The sequence below is a fragment of the Pteropus medius genome, unplaced genomic scaffold (genome assembly GCF_902729225.1).
Source record: "Pteropus medius unplaced genomic scaffold, Ma_sr-lr_union100, whole genome shotgun sequence".
Taxonomy (NCBI): domain Eukaryota; kingdom Metazoa; phylum Chordata; class Mammalia; order Chiroptera; family Pteropodidae; genus Pteropus; species Pteropus medius.
The window spans coordinates 6,326,522-6,343,645 of NW_024352785.1; the positions used below are offsets into that span (position 1 = coordinate 6,326,522).

Genomic DNA, 17,124 nt, shown 5'->3' on the forward strand with positions numbered 1-17,124 from the left:
AAGTAATTCTGAGGTATACTTATACTTAGTATTATAAGTGGTCCCTAGAAAATTTAGATATTGAAATTAAATGCACACATTCAATTTTACTGTGTTTCATTTCTAAAACATAAAGATGGCAGGATGGCAGATGGGTCGGAGAGGGTAGGGAGCTCACAGGGAATATGGTAGAGAAAAGAAGTGGAGAGAGAAAGGTGAAGTTGTGGTCCAGGAGCAAAATAAGACAGAAACTTCACTGAAATGTCCTGTACCCAATCCGCAACCCACATCACTGCTTTGATCTCGTAACTAATTCTTCTTTGCCTCTCTTAGCTCCATTATTTGCTTACAGTGATAGCCAGGCTCTACTCAGTGCATTCCCCTCTTCCCACACCGTCCCTCCTCACTCCCCATCCTGCTCCACATGCAGGTGAAAGTCAGTTTAGAGATCTCTTCAGCTCTTCCTCCCAAGCCCAAGCTGTACATTGAATATTTCCAGCTTACTGCTTTTAAAAGACTTTTGGATTATATAAATAAATAATGGTTCATAGTATATACTAAATTTAACTCAGTTTTGAATACATCAACCCAAATCCCTGTGTGTTCTTGTTGTAATTCTTCCCTCCAGCATAAATAATTCCCCTATTTTTAACAAATCTTTGTAGCAGGTCTGCAGCTCACAAGCTTTAGATATCCTCTGATATAATTTTTAAATCTCCTGAGCTATGAATGATCCCAGGCAGCTCTCTGCCAAGCAATCGTTTTAGCTTTCTGACAATCTATAGAGAGCTGAGGCTACACAGATCGGAATAAGAATATGGGGCATCCTTAGTTATCCCAGTAAATCCTGAGGGGAAAACGAGTGTTCTATCCTGAGGTACCACCAAAGATTAGTAGGTTTTATCTGGCTAAGAGTGATGGTAAAGACAGCCATTCACTTTAGGGGAAAACTCGCAAATATATTTTAACACTTAGATCTATTTATCTGCCTTATGGGAGTTTAAGTAGACTTTCTAATTCTGCTCACAGTCTAAGAGATTTATTACTTAAAATTTTCTCGAAATAAAATACCAAGACTGAGCCTTTCTAGTCATACTTGGGCCTTGGACGGTTTTTTGTAAGGAGTCAATCTGACAGTTTATGGTTTTATATCTGTGAAAGGCAATTTGTAGAGAAAGCATCAAAAGCACAAAGTGAGTCATCTTATTTTTCTTTGTATTGAAATATCACAGAATTTAAAGACATTAGAAGTCTTCTGTTAGATTATTGTGAACAGATCCTGTAGCAGGCAGAAAATATGAAGTGTTTTAATTCTCTCAGGAGAGACGTAGATATATGTGACCTAAAGCTTATTCAATTTGGAGGAATTTTTATGAAAAAATAATATAAAACTGTTAATACAAAGTTAAGTTCTAAGATGAGTATCTGGCTTCCACTTTCAGTTTATATGAAGAATAAGCAAAAAATTTTCCAAATCATGGAAAGAATAATATCAACAAATAGATTAAGTAAATGTTATTTTCTAAGAGGATAATGAAGAATAGTAGATATAATAAAGGCTTGATGAACTGAATGCCAGCGAAACACAAGTGGGGCTTAGTTGAACAGAGAACCTGAGCACTTGTATAGTTGTTGGTTTGGATTAGGGTGGCTGGAGATGTGGGCCTGCTGTAGATGAAGTGACTCTTCAAGAGCGAAAACAAAACAGCTGAATCTTAGATAATAGTGAGATGGCAGAAGGTATTTAAGTCTTAAAGAGTTCAAACAAAAAAACGAATTGCTCAGTCAAATAAGTTTTCCTATATGAATATTACCAAGAAATCAGCCATGGAGAAGGGGCTGATAGGCAGAAAGGAATCATATTCTTGTGTTGCTGAGATCCCAGAGCATTGCTTAAGACAAAACCAAAGGTGAAACAAAAATATCTTAAACAGAAGCCCAACCTCCTCCTAGCTCAAATATGGGCAAGTTAAAAAAGGCAATAGTAACATAGGAAAATTGGGGCAATGCTAGTCATAGGTGAATTCAATATAACTAAAGTTGTGTGTGATAGAGCTCCATTTCTGTTTGATTCTATAAAGATTCTGAATGCTAGCACCCTTATCTTAGCTGCTAAATGGGGATAATGGCTTGCATTCTCTGGCAAATAAATTGAAACAAGTTAAAATGTTTTATAGTGTTCTTTTGCACACAATATTCAGAATATAATAAAACATTATAATATGCAATGAAACAGGAAAATGTTTTATTACCAAGAGGGAAAAAAAAGTCAGTACAAACAGAATTAGAGTTACCATAGATATTAGAATTAGCAGTTCTGGATTTTAACATAACTATAAAATATATGTTAAAGAATTGACAAGAAAAGATGAATAACATGGTTAAAGAGATAAAATATTTAGGGAGAGAAGTAGATATTCTTAAAAAAAAAGAAGCAAATTAAATTTCTAAAATTGAAAACTATCATATCTGAAAACAGAATTTCATTGCATGGACATTAAAGAAAATTGGAAAGTATAGAAGATAAACTCAGTGAACTTAAAGATGGATCAATGGAAAATTTCCAACTGAAAGACATAGAGGAAAAAAAGTAAAAAACAGAGCATCTGTAACTTCAGGGAATTATCAAGCTGTCTAATGTGTGTGTCCTTGGAGTCTGAGAAAGATAAAGAATGAGGCAGAAAACATTGACGTGTGTGTGTGTGTGTGTGTGTGTGTGTGTATCCACAAAGCTTAACAAACCCAAACCCCAAGTGGAATAAAGAAAACCATACCAAGGCATACCATAGTCAAGTTGCTGAAAGCTCCCTGCAAAAAGAGAGAGAGAGAGAGAATCTTAAAAGCAGAAGGAGAAAAGATAAGACACATTATATACAAAAGAATAACTATAAAAATGATAGCTGACTTCTCATAAGAAATGTTGCAAACCGAAAGATGGTGGAAGGACTGATTACCCTAATATTGGTGATGATATGGAGCAAATAATAACCTCATACATTGCTGGTGTAGCCGTAAAATGATATACCAACTATGGAAAATCTTTGAGTTTTACTTATGTAGTTCAACTTTCATTGATCTATGACCTAGACATTTTCTACCTGGAGAAATGGAAATATTGGTTCACAAAATGTCTCGAATTAGAATGTCTACTGCCAAAACCGGAAGTATTGAGCAATAGGAGATGGATAAATAAATTTTGATATAATCATACCACATATAGAGTAGAAACATGAGAAACTGAGCTATCCCAGTAGCTCCCACCTAGGCCCAGCGGACCTTCCAACACATATATGATGATAAATGAGTTTTTTTTAAATCACTGAGTTTTGGGATGATGTTATGCAACATTACTGCAGCAATACTTAACCAGTAAATGCAGTAACAAAATGTTACGCAGCTTCTTCTACTTATGGGTATCATCCTTTTAAGATCCATAATTTGCTTTGTTGTTACTTTGTAAAGAAACATGAAGTTGTAGGGAGTCTTCCAATAATGAACATTTGTTTCACTAACATCCAATTTATGGCCTGCTGTTCTGATTCTGTCTTCCTGCACACAAGCTAACTTCTGTTTCAGTGCCAAATTATAGTGTAATCTTTTTTTTAAGTCGTTTTGAATAGCAATGCAATAGAACTTGTAAAGAGCCAACAGTGCACACAGATCAAGTGCAACGAGGTTGGTGGTAAACAGCTATAATCAAGTTTGTGCATGCCCAGGCACTGATGACCATGTCGCAATGGTTGCTTGGCTGACAGCGATTGTAAAGTACCATCAATTATAAGAAACATTCCAGTTTCAAGATGTTAAATGTAAAATGAATGTGCTTCTTAGAATCAATGGAACATGGTACATCTCTGATCACTGTATTCACAGCCTGAGTTGCTGTTGTTGGAAGTGGGCTTCTCTTTCTGGAAGAGGATCTTTCTTTACAAAATGCCTGCTTTCCAGTAAGGCCTTGGAGATAATCAGTGTCCTTTTCATTCTTCTATTTGTGGAATATCTTTTAGTCCTTGCTATATGTTCTTTCCCTTATAGGGTTGGGATGGCCTCTATCTTTGGCTGGCTTTGCTCTCTGGTTGTAATTGAGGAGTTTGAAATCAGTTTCTAGTACACATTTCCACCAATGGATGCCAGCAAGAGCTCTTGCTTTAGGCCATAGACATGAGCAAATCTTCTTCTGGTCCTCTGACCGAGGCCCTTTCTGTAGGGCAAGGAGTTACTTGGGCTAAGAGGATATATCCACCTAGAGCCCATGCCCCTTCCCTGACTGTACCATGCTTCACGTACCAGGAGGCTGGCCCATGTTGCTTATGTCTGCAACTCTAGGCCTGAGGGGTAGGCAAGGGGTATGTTTACAGGGGTATAGATGGAGCTGGATCATGTGGTTTGAGCTGAAAAAATGCTCATGTGTTAGGCCTTTTGCAGGTCAGAGATGAATGATGGGAAGGGAAGGGAGTGAGAAAGAGGCAAGGACACAACTTACTTCACCCACCCTACCAGGTTCCAGCATGGAACTTCATGCTAATTCTCAGTTTGAGCCTGGCCTTCCAGTTCATTGTGAAGATGTAGGTTTCAAAGTAAGAGGATAGGAGGTATTTAACAGTTTATTAGCTTAATTTGTATTATTTAAATATTTAGGCAAAGGGTATATGGACCTCTAATTTACCCTTCTCCCAGGTCCCACAACTGTTAGGCACAGGCACACAGATTATGAACACTGGAGGACCTCATATATGGTGGTATCAAAAATGTACTCACACTATACTCAGTGTACAAAAAATTAGCTTTTAATTTTTTTCTGATAGCTGATCTGAAGTTTTCTCCTAACTCATATTCAATTGGGTGACAAAAGATGGAAGCTTTAGGCCTTCTATTTAAAGGTGGGTGACTAATTTTCTTCAGGCAGTTGTTGACAAGTGTATATTTGATCATTGTCTTCATGTTTTTTTTTCAATAATAATATATAATAAATAAAGACTAACATTTTTGAGGACTATGTGTCAAGTGTTATGCAAGTACTTTTAAGTGTATGAACTCATTTAATCCTCAAACATCAAACTGAGGTAGGTATTATTATTACTACATCTTAAGGTGAAATTAAAACGCAGGGAAGATAATTAACTTGCTCAAGTTTGCATAGCTAGAAGGTAGAGAAACCAGAAATAAAAGCCTAGACAGACTGGCTTCAGAGTTCGTGTTCTCGCTTTATCATGGTGTTGTTCTGCTTCTCTCAGATGGTATCAGTAGGTAGTCTGTTTTTGGATCATTAAATTAGCATCCTCTCTGAAACCCTCTCAGCATATGGGAACTTCACCCCTAGCCTTCTCAATAGGATAGGGAGATAGAAGTATTGTCTCAGATTCATCCAGCCTGCTACCTCTTGTAAATGCTGTGATAGCATGCCTGTGCCACGCCGGGTGAGAAAGATACGAAGTTTTCCTGAAGATCTGCGTCCTTTCAGTCTATACCAGGGCAGCTTGCCTTGATGCTTCCAGCTCTTTCCATATTTCTCCTGGATGCTTATGCCAGGACACATACCCAAAGAGGAAACAAGGATGCATGTACTGGACCTCTCTTCATATCAATGTAAGTCTTTTTTCTTTTTCACACTTTCCAGGGGTCTGATGGCATGATATCTACTTTGTTCATTTTTCTATCAATAAGAGGATTCCCCTTTCACCTTCTTAACATGATATTCACCACTCCTTCCCTTTTAAAAATATATTTTTATAAATTGTGGTAGAATACACATAACATAAAACTTACTATCTTAATCATTTTAAAGTGTTCAGTTTAGTAGTGTTAAGTATATTCACATTGTCATTCAACAGATCTCCAGAACTTTTTCACCTCACAAAACTAAAATTCTGTACACATCAAACAACAATTCCCCCTTTCTCTCTTCCTCTACTCCCTGGCAACTACCATCCTGTTTCTATGAATTCGATAACTTGAGTTACCTCAAAGATATGGAAACATACAGTATTTTTCTCTTTGCGACTGGCTTATTTCACTTAGCATAATGTCCTCAGAGTTCATCCATGTTGCAGCATTTACCAGAATTCCCTTCCTTTTTAAGGCTGAATAATGCTCCATTGTATGTATAAACCACATTTTGTTTATCCATTCTCTGTCAGTGGACACTGGGTCACCTCCAATTTTTAGCATTACTGTGAATAATGCTGCTATAAATGTGAGTGTGCCACCTTCCCTTTAGGACTATATTATTTAAATAATGATAAAGGGACATGATATGTGAGGAGAAGAATAAAATCCATAATCTATATTAGTTGAAAATTTAAAAAATCTTATTTCTGTTACATATTGTGTCCCATCTCCTAGTGCTTTGATCTCAGAGCTCTTCAGAGCTTTGATCTCAGAGACACAGAAATAAATTGTCAAACAAATCCACCCAGTTTTCAAGGTTATTAGTGCATATATGAGGAAAAATGGTAATTGTCAATTCTTCCCACAGAAGAATATAATTTTGACATTAAAAACACAAGTCAACAGAAGAACTAATTACATTTGATGCTAGAGACATTGTTTTATTCTGCTTCTTAAAGCAGGAGATAATTGGGAATTCAACCCTGAACAATCCTATCTCTTGAAAATATTGTTAGCAGAAAGCTATTGCCAAATTCAATCAAACCTATTTTCTTTGCCATTGATATGGCAGCTACAAAGTGAATGAAAACCACTGGAACACCTACATTTATGCATTGTAAGAGTTCCATCTTGCCCCTATTTCAATTATCACATTTCTGCTTGGCTTGAAGCAATCAAGGCCATTGATATGCCAGCAAGAGCTCTTGCTCTAGCCCATATGCCTTTCTTATTGACAAGAAAAAAATCAAGGCTGCTGTATCAGCTTAATAGTAAAAATAAAATGGCCAAATGTTTGTTTTGAATAGAGCAACGATAACAAGAAGAGCATCTTTAACATAAAGTTACATGTATTTTTTTATAACTCATTTTTTTCCAAAAAAATTTTAATGCAGTTGAATAAATTTTAAGATGTTTTTGTTGTTCGGTCTTACTTTTATCAAGTTATTTCATACGTTTCAGTGGAAAGATACTTAGATTCATCCTTGTTTTACAATGTGATTATTCGAGGTCTTAAATTTAATATGAAATCTTTTCAGCTCCTAAATTACAGTTTTATACTTTATTAATTTTTTAGCAAAGCTTGTTAAACTTTTGGTGAATTAAATATCACCTTCAAAAAAAAAAAGAAATCATTACCTTTTAACATAAATTTCAAAGCATTACGGATTAGGCTAAAGTTGTTTGTTTCATCATCTTCCTACAATAAATTCCCACCACTCTCAGTAAAAAAATTAAAACCTGGAACCATGGCTCTCAGAGTTCTCTGATCTGGCCCAAATTTACCTAATTTCATCTGTTTCCCATCCCTCTGGAGCTTGCTCTTCAGGATTTCTTGCTTTTCTTTGAACATCCTACACTCACTCCTATCACATCAGGATAGGCTGGACTATTCTGCAGTAATGTATTGACTTCAAAATCTCAAACTCTTAAAACTTAATGGCTTTTTCTTTTAGGATCCATCACCCTTTACTAAGGGAACCAAGGGTGAGAGAGGCTTCCATATCTTGAATGTTATTAGTTATTGTTCTGAAGAGAGAGAGAAAAAAAAAGAAATGGTATAGCTTTTCAAGCCAATGAGTAAATGCTTCAGCCCAGAAGTGACACACAGCATTTCTTTTCACAATTTGTTGGCCAGAATTTGCCATATGACCCACCACAACACGACTGTGCCATAAAGTGCAATGCTATTACGTACTCTTCTCCCTGGAATGAACAAAAACATGCATGACTACGCCAGGCATTTTGTACTTGCCGTCAACACTGCCTGGAAAGCTCTTCCCCTAGAAAGTCAGGTGACTCACTTTCTCTTCATTCTAATTTTGCTGAAATCTTTAGGTCATCCCTGATGACTCTTTCTAAGACAGATTCCCTCAACGTTGTTTTATTTTTATCCTTCACTTATTCTTATCTGAAATTATATTGTATATTTATTTGTTACTGGTTTTATACACACAAACACATATTATTTTTAATATGGGAAATGACATGTTGGAATGTCAGTTCACATATATGATGCAAGGATGCAAATTTAGTTTCATACAACATTTTAATATAAAGAGAAAATTTAGTTTCTGAAGTTTTGTAAAACTACTTGGGTCTTCCTCGTGAGGCTCCCTCTGCTGGTTATCTCGGTGCAGGGCAGAGATGAAGCTCAGTCTTAACTCAGTTTTAAAATTATCCAAATCTAGGCAATCAAATGTTAACTTGTTTCTTTGGGATAACTTCTTTGCATTTCAAATTCCTCTTGCCTGCATTCTCTTTTCCAAGATGGTGTTTGCATATACAATGGAGAGAGGTATATTCAAAGGAATAGGGGGAAGACTGAGTCTTTAAAACATACCAATGTCCTCTGGATCTCCTGGCCTCTACAGTAGAATGAATGAACTGGTATGCATTCTGCACTAATGTGCCTTGAAGTAGATCTAATCCTCTCTGGCAATTTGGGCTTAATGGGCTAACACCAGAGACCTGGCTTCTCATCTCGCCCCTACGATTACATGTCACTGAAAACAGCTGCGTACAACACCTCTCCCTTACACTTACCAACTTACCGGTCCCCCCGTAGTACAGGAGTTAAAGCTACTAATACAGTATGCTTAGGCTCCTTATCTAGCTGGATGTTCATAAACAACTCCTATCCCTTGAAGTAAGCAGTGAGAATATCAAGCACTCTTAAGTCTATTCCTTCGAACTCTCTTACTTTCCACAATCTCTGCTTGGAACAGGGTCGGACCTTTTCTTACTTAACCCCCTTCCTCTCCTCTAGGGCCATAAGTCTCTTCACTTAGTGATCACGTTGGAGGTTGTGTGCTGTAGAAGGAACTCTACTATATGTGTCCTCTAGTCACTGCTTTTGAATGGGGAACCAAATAAAAAATTAGAGCTAGAGATGAACAGGATTCAATTTATTTGTATAATTCCAAAAATATGCCACTATGTATAATACTTTTAAATAGATTCATTTTCTAAAGACTTTACTATGCTCATAAAAATAATTTTTATCCAAGTGAAAAATATAACAGACTCTGTTAATGAACCTAAAGTCAGGTAACTTGTGAAAGACATTACATTTTCTAGATCTATCTTCGTTTTATGTTGTAAACTATGGGATGATTCTTCTTTCTCACAGCTTTTTCCCCACTCCTTCCCTGACTCCATTATTATAAAGACTAGCTTTAATGTCAGTTACAGTGGGGTTAAACCACATTTTATTTTGCATGTGTTATGTCTGAATATGCAAGTCTTTTGAATTTATAATAGAAAAATAAACCAGTGAGCAGATGGTAAGCTCCATGAGAACAGGCTCACCATTATATCCACAGCACAGCCGCTCATGGCACGAGGGCACCCTTACTCACTACTGTTAAATGATCAAGGTTCTCTAAAAATGAGCCTTTTATTTTTATAGAAAGACCTTAACTCTTAATACCATTCATGCATGCACTCATTCATTCATTCATTCATTCATTCCAGAAACACATATCGAGAGCTTGCTATGGACTAGACAGACACTGTTGTAAGGTCTGAGCACTACATAATTGAGCAAAAATACTAAATCTTTGCTAAGAACTTTATTCTTATTCTCCCCCTCATCTTTGTGACTGCCACCACTTTCAGTCTTAAATAAACATGCTGATGTCATTGTAGACTCACTCTAACATAGAACACAGGCCTGGGAGTCAGTTTAAGTCAGGTACAAAAAGGCCCTCTTGCTAGCTTTGTGCAACTTTAAACAAGTTAATTAACTTCTCTAAGCCTAGCTCCTCATCTATAAGATGATAATAATATATATGCACAGAGTTGTGAAAAAATATTAAATGAGAAGCGTTAACACAATATTAACATAGTAAAACACAAGGATTCAATACATGTTGGCTTTTATCAACAGCAGCAGCAATCACCATCACCATCAGCAAGCCCATTTACCTGCCTATTGTCTTTCCTTAAAGTTGTTGCCATGTTATTAATTTATCTAGAGTGGTTTAAGGAGGCAGGTGAACAGGAAATACAAGCTTCAAAATCATAGGAAAGGGTTGTGAATCCAGGTTTTAATTCCTACTTCATTTCCAAGTGCTGTTTTGGCATCTCTGGAAGAACTGGGAAGGCTGTACCTACAACGTTGGTATTAATACTCCATTTCACTTTTCATGGCATGTTTTAAATAAAGCCATCAGTGTTCTTGTGAGATGCTAAAAATTACTTGCATTATATTGATGTCGAAGTGGTACAGACATAAGAATAGGAGCTGAGAAAACCGAACTAGAATCCAAGGTTTGTCTTTTGAATTATTAGGTGCTTATTTCAAGCTGCAACTATTACCAAAATTCTTTTTAAAAACTGATTTTCTTCAAGGATGAAAAACTTTCTAGTTGACAGAATACAACATGTCAGTAAAATAGAGTTAAGGGACAGTCAAAAACCTCCATTTGCCTGAATTGAATGGCTCTGCAAAGGACACAGAAATGACACAGTTGAAACCTTTTCCCAGTGGCTACTACTCTGCTTTCCTTTTTAGATAGTTATTCTTTCCAAACCATCATCATCATAACTGAACTAAGATGCTACTGAAGAATACAAAGTAGTATCTTATTATCCACTCCTGAATGATTACTAAAAACAATCATGATTTCACATACATTTCATGAATTGTCATATTTCCTAAGAAGTTTAACTTTTCAGTTCCTTTGAGAGCTCATCTAGAGCTGCACTATCAAATCAACTTTATATACTTGTGTTTTTAGTTTTATATTATTAGTGTGTATTCATAAATGACTTGATGTGTTTTGACAGAGGGAGCCTCAGAATGGTATCGTGTTATCATAGGTCAAACTCCAAGCAGGGGCCTTGGGTAATATTCCTGATTGTTACTATTTTGCCAGGTCTCTGAGGGAGTGTAGTGTGGTGCTGAAGAGCTCACATAACTTCTTTCTTTACTGGTTACATTTCAGCACATTAATTAACTTCTAAAAGCCTTTGTTTCCTTATGATTCAATGGAAATACTTTAACTACTTCATAGTTTTGTTGTACTGAATGAGCTAATGAATATCTCGAGTTTAGCTTGGTGAACTGCGAGCACTCGGTTTTCTTATCTGTAAAATGACGGCGTTAGATTATTAATTCTAATATCTCTACTAGAACTAACATCTTATGAGCTATTTCATTCCTCTTATCATCTCCCTATTCTCATTGGTAAGGGCTCTGTGTTGGCTCCAAGGTTTGTGATTGGCTTCAAGTTCCTCTTCAAGGGACTTAAAGCATTTATTATTTGATTACTAAAGAATAACTGAGTGTTGGGCTTCTCTCCATCCTCTTCCCTAAACAAGGTATGGGGAATGAGTGATGATGGTTTAACTTATTGAGAGACTGTTGCTCGGCATTATATTTCTTTCTTTGGCTTTCAGATGAATTGGGCCTCCCAGGAAGCTGCCTGAGAATTTAGTATTTATTCAAACTGTCTACAATGAAATAGTTATAAATGTCCTTAAAAAGAAACTTGAGAGCAAAAATAGACAGTCAAAGCATCACTGGCTCTCCAATAGTCTGATTATGTATAAAAAAGTTGCACTGGTGATTCTGAAATGTTTAACCTCTATGTCATTTATTAATTCATAAAAGAGAATTTACCTTTTCCAAAATAGAGTCATCTTGGGAAATTTCACTAGAAAGTTGGATATCATAAGCATCTTTCAACGAAAAAATGCTTTGAAAATGCATTTCTTTTTATTTTTGGCTTTCCAGTAGGCAGGAATAAAAAAAAAAAATAACAAGGCACTAGGTATTATGTAAATAGGTCCCTTAGCTGGAATGATTGGAGGAAAAAGTAAGCTTGAATAACATTAAAGCCAAATTATCCTTGAAATCTATGTCACTATGAAAAATGCATATAGCTCAAAAGTAACCAAATCATCAACAGAATTTGCAAAACTATATAAATATATGAATTTATGTTGTAGAAGATGATAATTTAAAATGAGTTTTGCTATAAGTTTCCAAACACATCCTGCATGTCAGAGAAAATAGCTAAAATTAGTACAAGGAGCTTACAAATACTTTGAGTCTCAAGTGGTAAGCCTAAGGCTGAGAAGTACAGTGTGCACTGAATATATTACTAGACATATCTTTTCTATATAGGTATTGTCTTTGTCTTTAGACCACAGGGATGGTGATAAATATCATTGATTGATGACATATAAAACAAATAGAGGTGCTCTTGTTCATGCTGCCACCCCAGCAAGTGAAGACGTGAGGAAGAACAAAGAGGCTTCATGAGACCTGTGGTGATTTTAATTGAGAATCACCAGTTGCCCAGAAGTGAAAACTTAATGTGTGAGCAGTTACAAAGCAATCACCAAGAGGTTAACTATGAAATCTGGAAGTCAAGTACAGTGAAACTGCAGAACCGTCATTCTCGACCAAGAGCAGTTTTGCTCCAGGGGACTTTTGGTTGTCAGGAATAGAGGCTGGGGAAGCTGCTACTTGCGTCTTGTGGGATAGAGACCAAAGATGCTGCTAAACAGAAAGTCCTCTGCACATCAAATAATTATCTAGCTCAAAATGTCCCAAATGCCACTGTTGGAAAACCCTACTATAGAGCCATGTGGTGTGGACAAAGCGGGGTGGGTATGGTGGTGTGTGGAAAGAAGGAACTGTATTTACTACTTACACCTTGTAAACTGTCTTTGGATTTATTGATATGAAAAAAATTTTAAGTGAGAAAGGTCACTCAGAATCAACTAGCAGACTGTTATGGTCATATGTCCCAGAGGGGACTTTTATTGGTAAGAGCAGGGGAATCAATAACTTGAATTATAATTGCTAAACTTTACTATAGAATTTCTATAATTGTTGCTGTGAGCTACTTTTGTCTACTATCTCTGCAAGCCCCTTTTCCCCAAACATCCACTCACTAATGTCAGAGTGAAGATATTTTGTTTAGGGTATTTTCTTTCTTAAAATTTTTTTGCCATGCCCCACAAACCTTAGTAAATCTTTTGATTTTTCTTTTCTAAATTACACTACAAGAAATGCTTACTTTTATGTTTCTGTGACTCAGAATTTACAATTTATCTTTTCTCTGTTTTGTTCTCTAATATATGTCTTTCAATTTTCAATACCCTAATGAAACTAGCTAAAATTCTTATAAATATTTCATTCTTAATAAGGTAATAGTCTATGATATAGTTTATGTGAAAAAGAAGTTGCTTTGGTAGTTGCTAGGAAAAATCTATAGAGAATTTATAATAAAAGAATGTAGGAAGACCTCGGTTTATTCTTTTAAAATAAAATTAAAGAGTGTAAAGTAGCATGGAAAAAAGCTTTAGATAGAAAGGAAGGTAGACCTGGTAGACTAACACTTTCTAATAGTAGAGGTGTTTAAAGATGAATAAGTGCTGCATGGGGTACCTTTCCCCTTTTCCATCTTCTCTAACCAATTTCAAATGAGAAGTCTGGGAAAATAAATAACTAAGGCTGAGAAGCCATAAGCTGAACAACACAAGAACAGTGGAAAGAATCTATCTGGTACCCAACCCAGCCGAGGCTCACAGAAACCTTTGTGACTTTCGAGGCATAAGTAATATTAAGGGTAAATTACAGAGTTCCAGTTGAGTTTGTGTTAAGTTCTTATTGGAAGAATTAAGAGTTAGTTATGTTTACCTCAGTTATAAGGACAAATTGTAGTAAAAGTTTCTTTTTAAGCCGTTTACATTAACTTAAAAGGTGATGCTTTCTTCCAAGCATTTTTTTTTCTTTTTTTTCTTTTTTTCTTTTTTTGTCCCAGGTAAGCTTGCAGAAAAAGCAGAAAAGAGGGCCTAAAATGCAAGGCAGAAAATAAGGCGACTAACTTTTATTCCATGGCCTAAGATGTTCTAAGCATTAAGCTATACTCTTTTTTCTGGTTATTTAATGTGTCTTTCAGCACCAGACCCACCCTCCTCTCTGCTTTATAATGCTGGGGACAGGAGCAGTCGAAGAAGAGTTCCAGGATGAGGAAGAGCGAGGAACTTCATTCTTCCTGTTTTCTTGCTGTCTTTGTGGTGTGGTTTCTGCCACAATTTGTTCCAGTTTCTTCTTCTTCTTCTTTTTTTTTTTTTTTTTTTTGCCATATTGAGCCCCCTCAGAGGTATCAGCGACAGCTGAGCAGTGCCTCCTGCTCAGAGGACTGAATCCCACTGTGCATGGTGCCTCCTCCAAATTTCTAGATTCTAATAATCCAAGTTTTTCCTCTCTGATCCCTTGTGCCTAGAGGTGGCAGCAGTTTCCTGTAGTTAGGGTTTCTGTGTCATTTCTATGTTTCCGTTCTCCAACACCTTTTAAAACAATTCCTTATATTCAATTCTCTGTTAAAATGACTAACATGTTTCTGTTTTCCTGATTAGCTTCTGACTGATACTATTTATATACATTGTACCCATTTTATAAATGAGCAAATGCCCAATGTTTCATAGCTAGCAGGAGGAATAGCTAGAATATGAACCCAGATCTATAAGCTCCAGTCTTTGCTAATATTCCAGGACATAGGAGGAAAACCACAAGAGGTATGTATTGCCAAATTTTAAGAATTAAAAAAAAAATAACAAGAATAAAGAATTCTAGAGAATAACTTAAGAACAAAGTTATACATCTTTGATTAGTCAGAAGCCTTATACTTTTATTTATATATACATATATATGTGTATATGTTCTTAAATACATATACATTCTTCATATATATGCATGGGTATATGTACATTCTTTTTTTTAGCTCTCTTCCAAATCACTACTATGATAGAAAAAGGATTATTTAAAAAAAGACAAAAGACCATAAGAAGAAAAGATAACAGCACATTGGAAATACTAGGAAAATTGTGTAAGTTAGAAAGCAGGTGATCAAGTGGGGACAGATGAAATAGGACAGGGTAAAAAATAAACCTAAGCCTGCAGTGGGGGAGGCTTTAGGCAGGCTAGTCCATGCCTCAGAGCACCAGAAAAGTTCAAAAATTGGAGGCATCGGGTTTCTCAAAGGTGGTTCTGAAACAGCAGGATTTGTTGAACTTCCTTGATCTCCAGCGTTCCTGCTCCACAACTTATAACCTAGTGGTTCCATTTCCTGTGACCCAACAGGAAGATTATGACTTAAAAGGGCAGTCATGGTTTGGTAAGGCTGACCTTGCTGTGGACTGTAAGGAGAGAGTAGTTTGGATAAAAAGATAGTAGAAAATTGAGACCTCCATGGTTAGAAGTGAGTGATGGGGAGGGACTTTAAGGAAGAATAGTGAGTAGTTGAGGGAGCAAGATTTTGGAAGGGATGGGATTCAGAGAAAAGATTGTGGCTAGCCTTCTGTAGGAGAGATTTCTTTTCACATGTGGAGAAAGCAAAGACCGATGAAAGTATTTGGACAGGTGCATTGGGAGATATTATTTCTGAGAACTTACATAATCTCTGTATGAGGAGATAAGAATGAGACAAAAGATTTGAGAGGAGCAACATAAATCTGAATCAGCTCTATTGGGAACCAAAATAGAAACATCCTCCTCCACTCCCATTTTCCCACCATATATCATTGTTGTCTTAAATTTTTTTAAAAAAATGGTACTTTAAATTCACATAATATAGGTCAAAACTTGTGGTCCATGTGTCAAATTTAACCCATAATTGTGTGATTTTTTTTGGTTTGTTGCCAATATTTTGAAATTTAGCAACTCTTATTTTAAAAAATGATTCCATTTGTGGGTTTCTTCTTGAAAGACTGCATGATCCTACACATCTGGACATATTGCAGAGTATAGCTGAGTGGTAGGAATTTTCTTTGGATAGAGTATTCCATAGCCCCTGTTACTAATTTATGCTACCTTCCTGACATGGTAGTCATTTGAGTTTAGCATCTCTGATAAAGTACCTGTCTCTTGAGCATCATACTAAGTCATAGTGTGAAACTGAGGTATAGTTATTATCTACATTTTTTAGAAAAAGAGTGTAAGGCATCACAGGAACCCCACCCCATTACTCTTACCCATAGATTGAGAGTGTCAAATGAAATGAACTGACATTTTAAAGATGATTCCTGAAAAAAAAAAAAAAAAAGATGATTCCTGATTGAATGATCAGTAAGTACACTGTACCTTCCAGGACCCTTCGAATCTCTTCTCATAAACTCATTTGACAAAGTAAAATCACTGTCATTCAAGAGTCTTCTCTGGCATCAACTCATTCTGAGATGTCTAGCCCATCCAGATCTGTTTATATACAGTAATTTATCAAATGCAAACTTCTGACATATGGTTTGATTTAGCATAGATTGACTATGTAATACAAATCTAAGCAGGTTCCTTACTTCTTTTATTTGTATAATTATTATAGGAGTATCAGTTAATGCTCATTCTGTTTTCAAGAAAGAATTCCTATTTGTGACTCATTAATAATTTGCAATTCACTTCTATGTAACTGTCCAATGAATATCAATAATCTGAGAATCATTGATTCAGTATGCTGTATGATCACAAGATAAGAGTCAATTAGGAAAACTCTAGCTGTGTTCCTGAAAATGTTTAACAGGTAAAATCACTTTACTCAAGTGTAAGAGCTGTTGAGGACTACGCCATGACTTGAAAGTTTGCACCGGGATAACACCTTTCTAAAAAATGGCTTCCAGTTAATTAGAAGGAAGTTTTCCTAACATGTAGCTATTAATTTTGGGGAGTCGTTTCCTTTTCTAATGAAATTGCTTCAGTCCTAAGAGGAAGCTCATAGGGTTTGGTTTGCTTGTGTAGTTTCTCTTCTCTTCTCCTCATAATTTCTCTGAAGCGATTTTTTTCCTGTAACTCTTTATCTTTTCGTTCTTTGTTCTCACATATTTCATTTTCTTTTTGTCGGATCTTTAGCTCTTTCTGCCACTGTTACAGAGAAAAAGCGTGAGTTATATATGCTATTACATGAAAAAAATTTAACTTCTTAAAATTCAGATTCTCATATTCAATTATCGTCTTAGTTTTTCTCAGACATTCTTCAGGAATATACACTACCATGCTGGAAAAATATATAAGCCTTTTATCAAAAA

At 36.0% G+C, this 17,124-nt stretch overlaps 1 protein-coding gene across 1 annotated transcript in view; it reads right to left on the reverse strand.

Annotated features, from left to right (window-relative positions):
• Positions 1-16,561: 16,561 nt before the first annotated feature.
• Positions 16,562-17,124, reverse strand: part of TMEM232 (transmembrane protein 232) — a 156,725-nt gene continuing 156,162 nt past the window's right edge. The window contains exon 14 of the mRNA XM_039848420.1: positions 16,562-16,960. Coding sequence (XP_039704354.1) covers positions 16,754-16,960 — 207 coding nt within the window. The 3' untranslated portion in view covers positions 16,562-16,753. The remainder of the gene's footprint in view (positions 16,961-17,124) is intronic.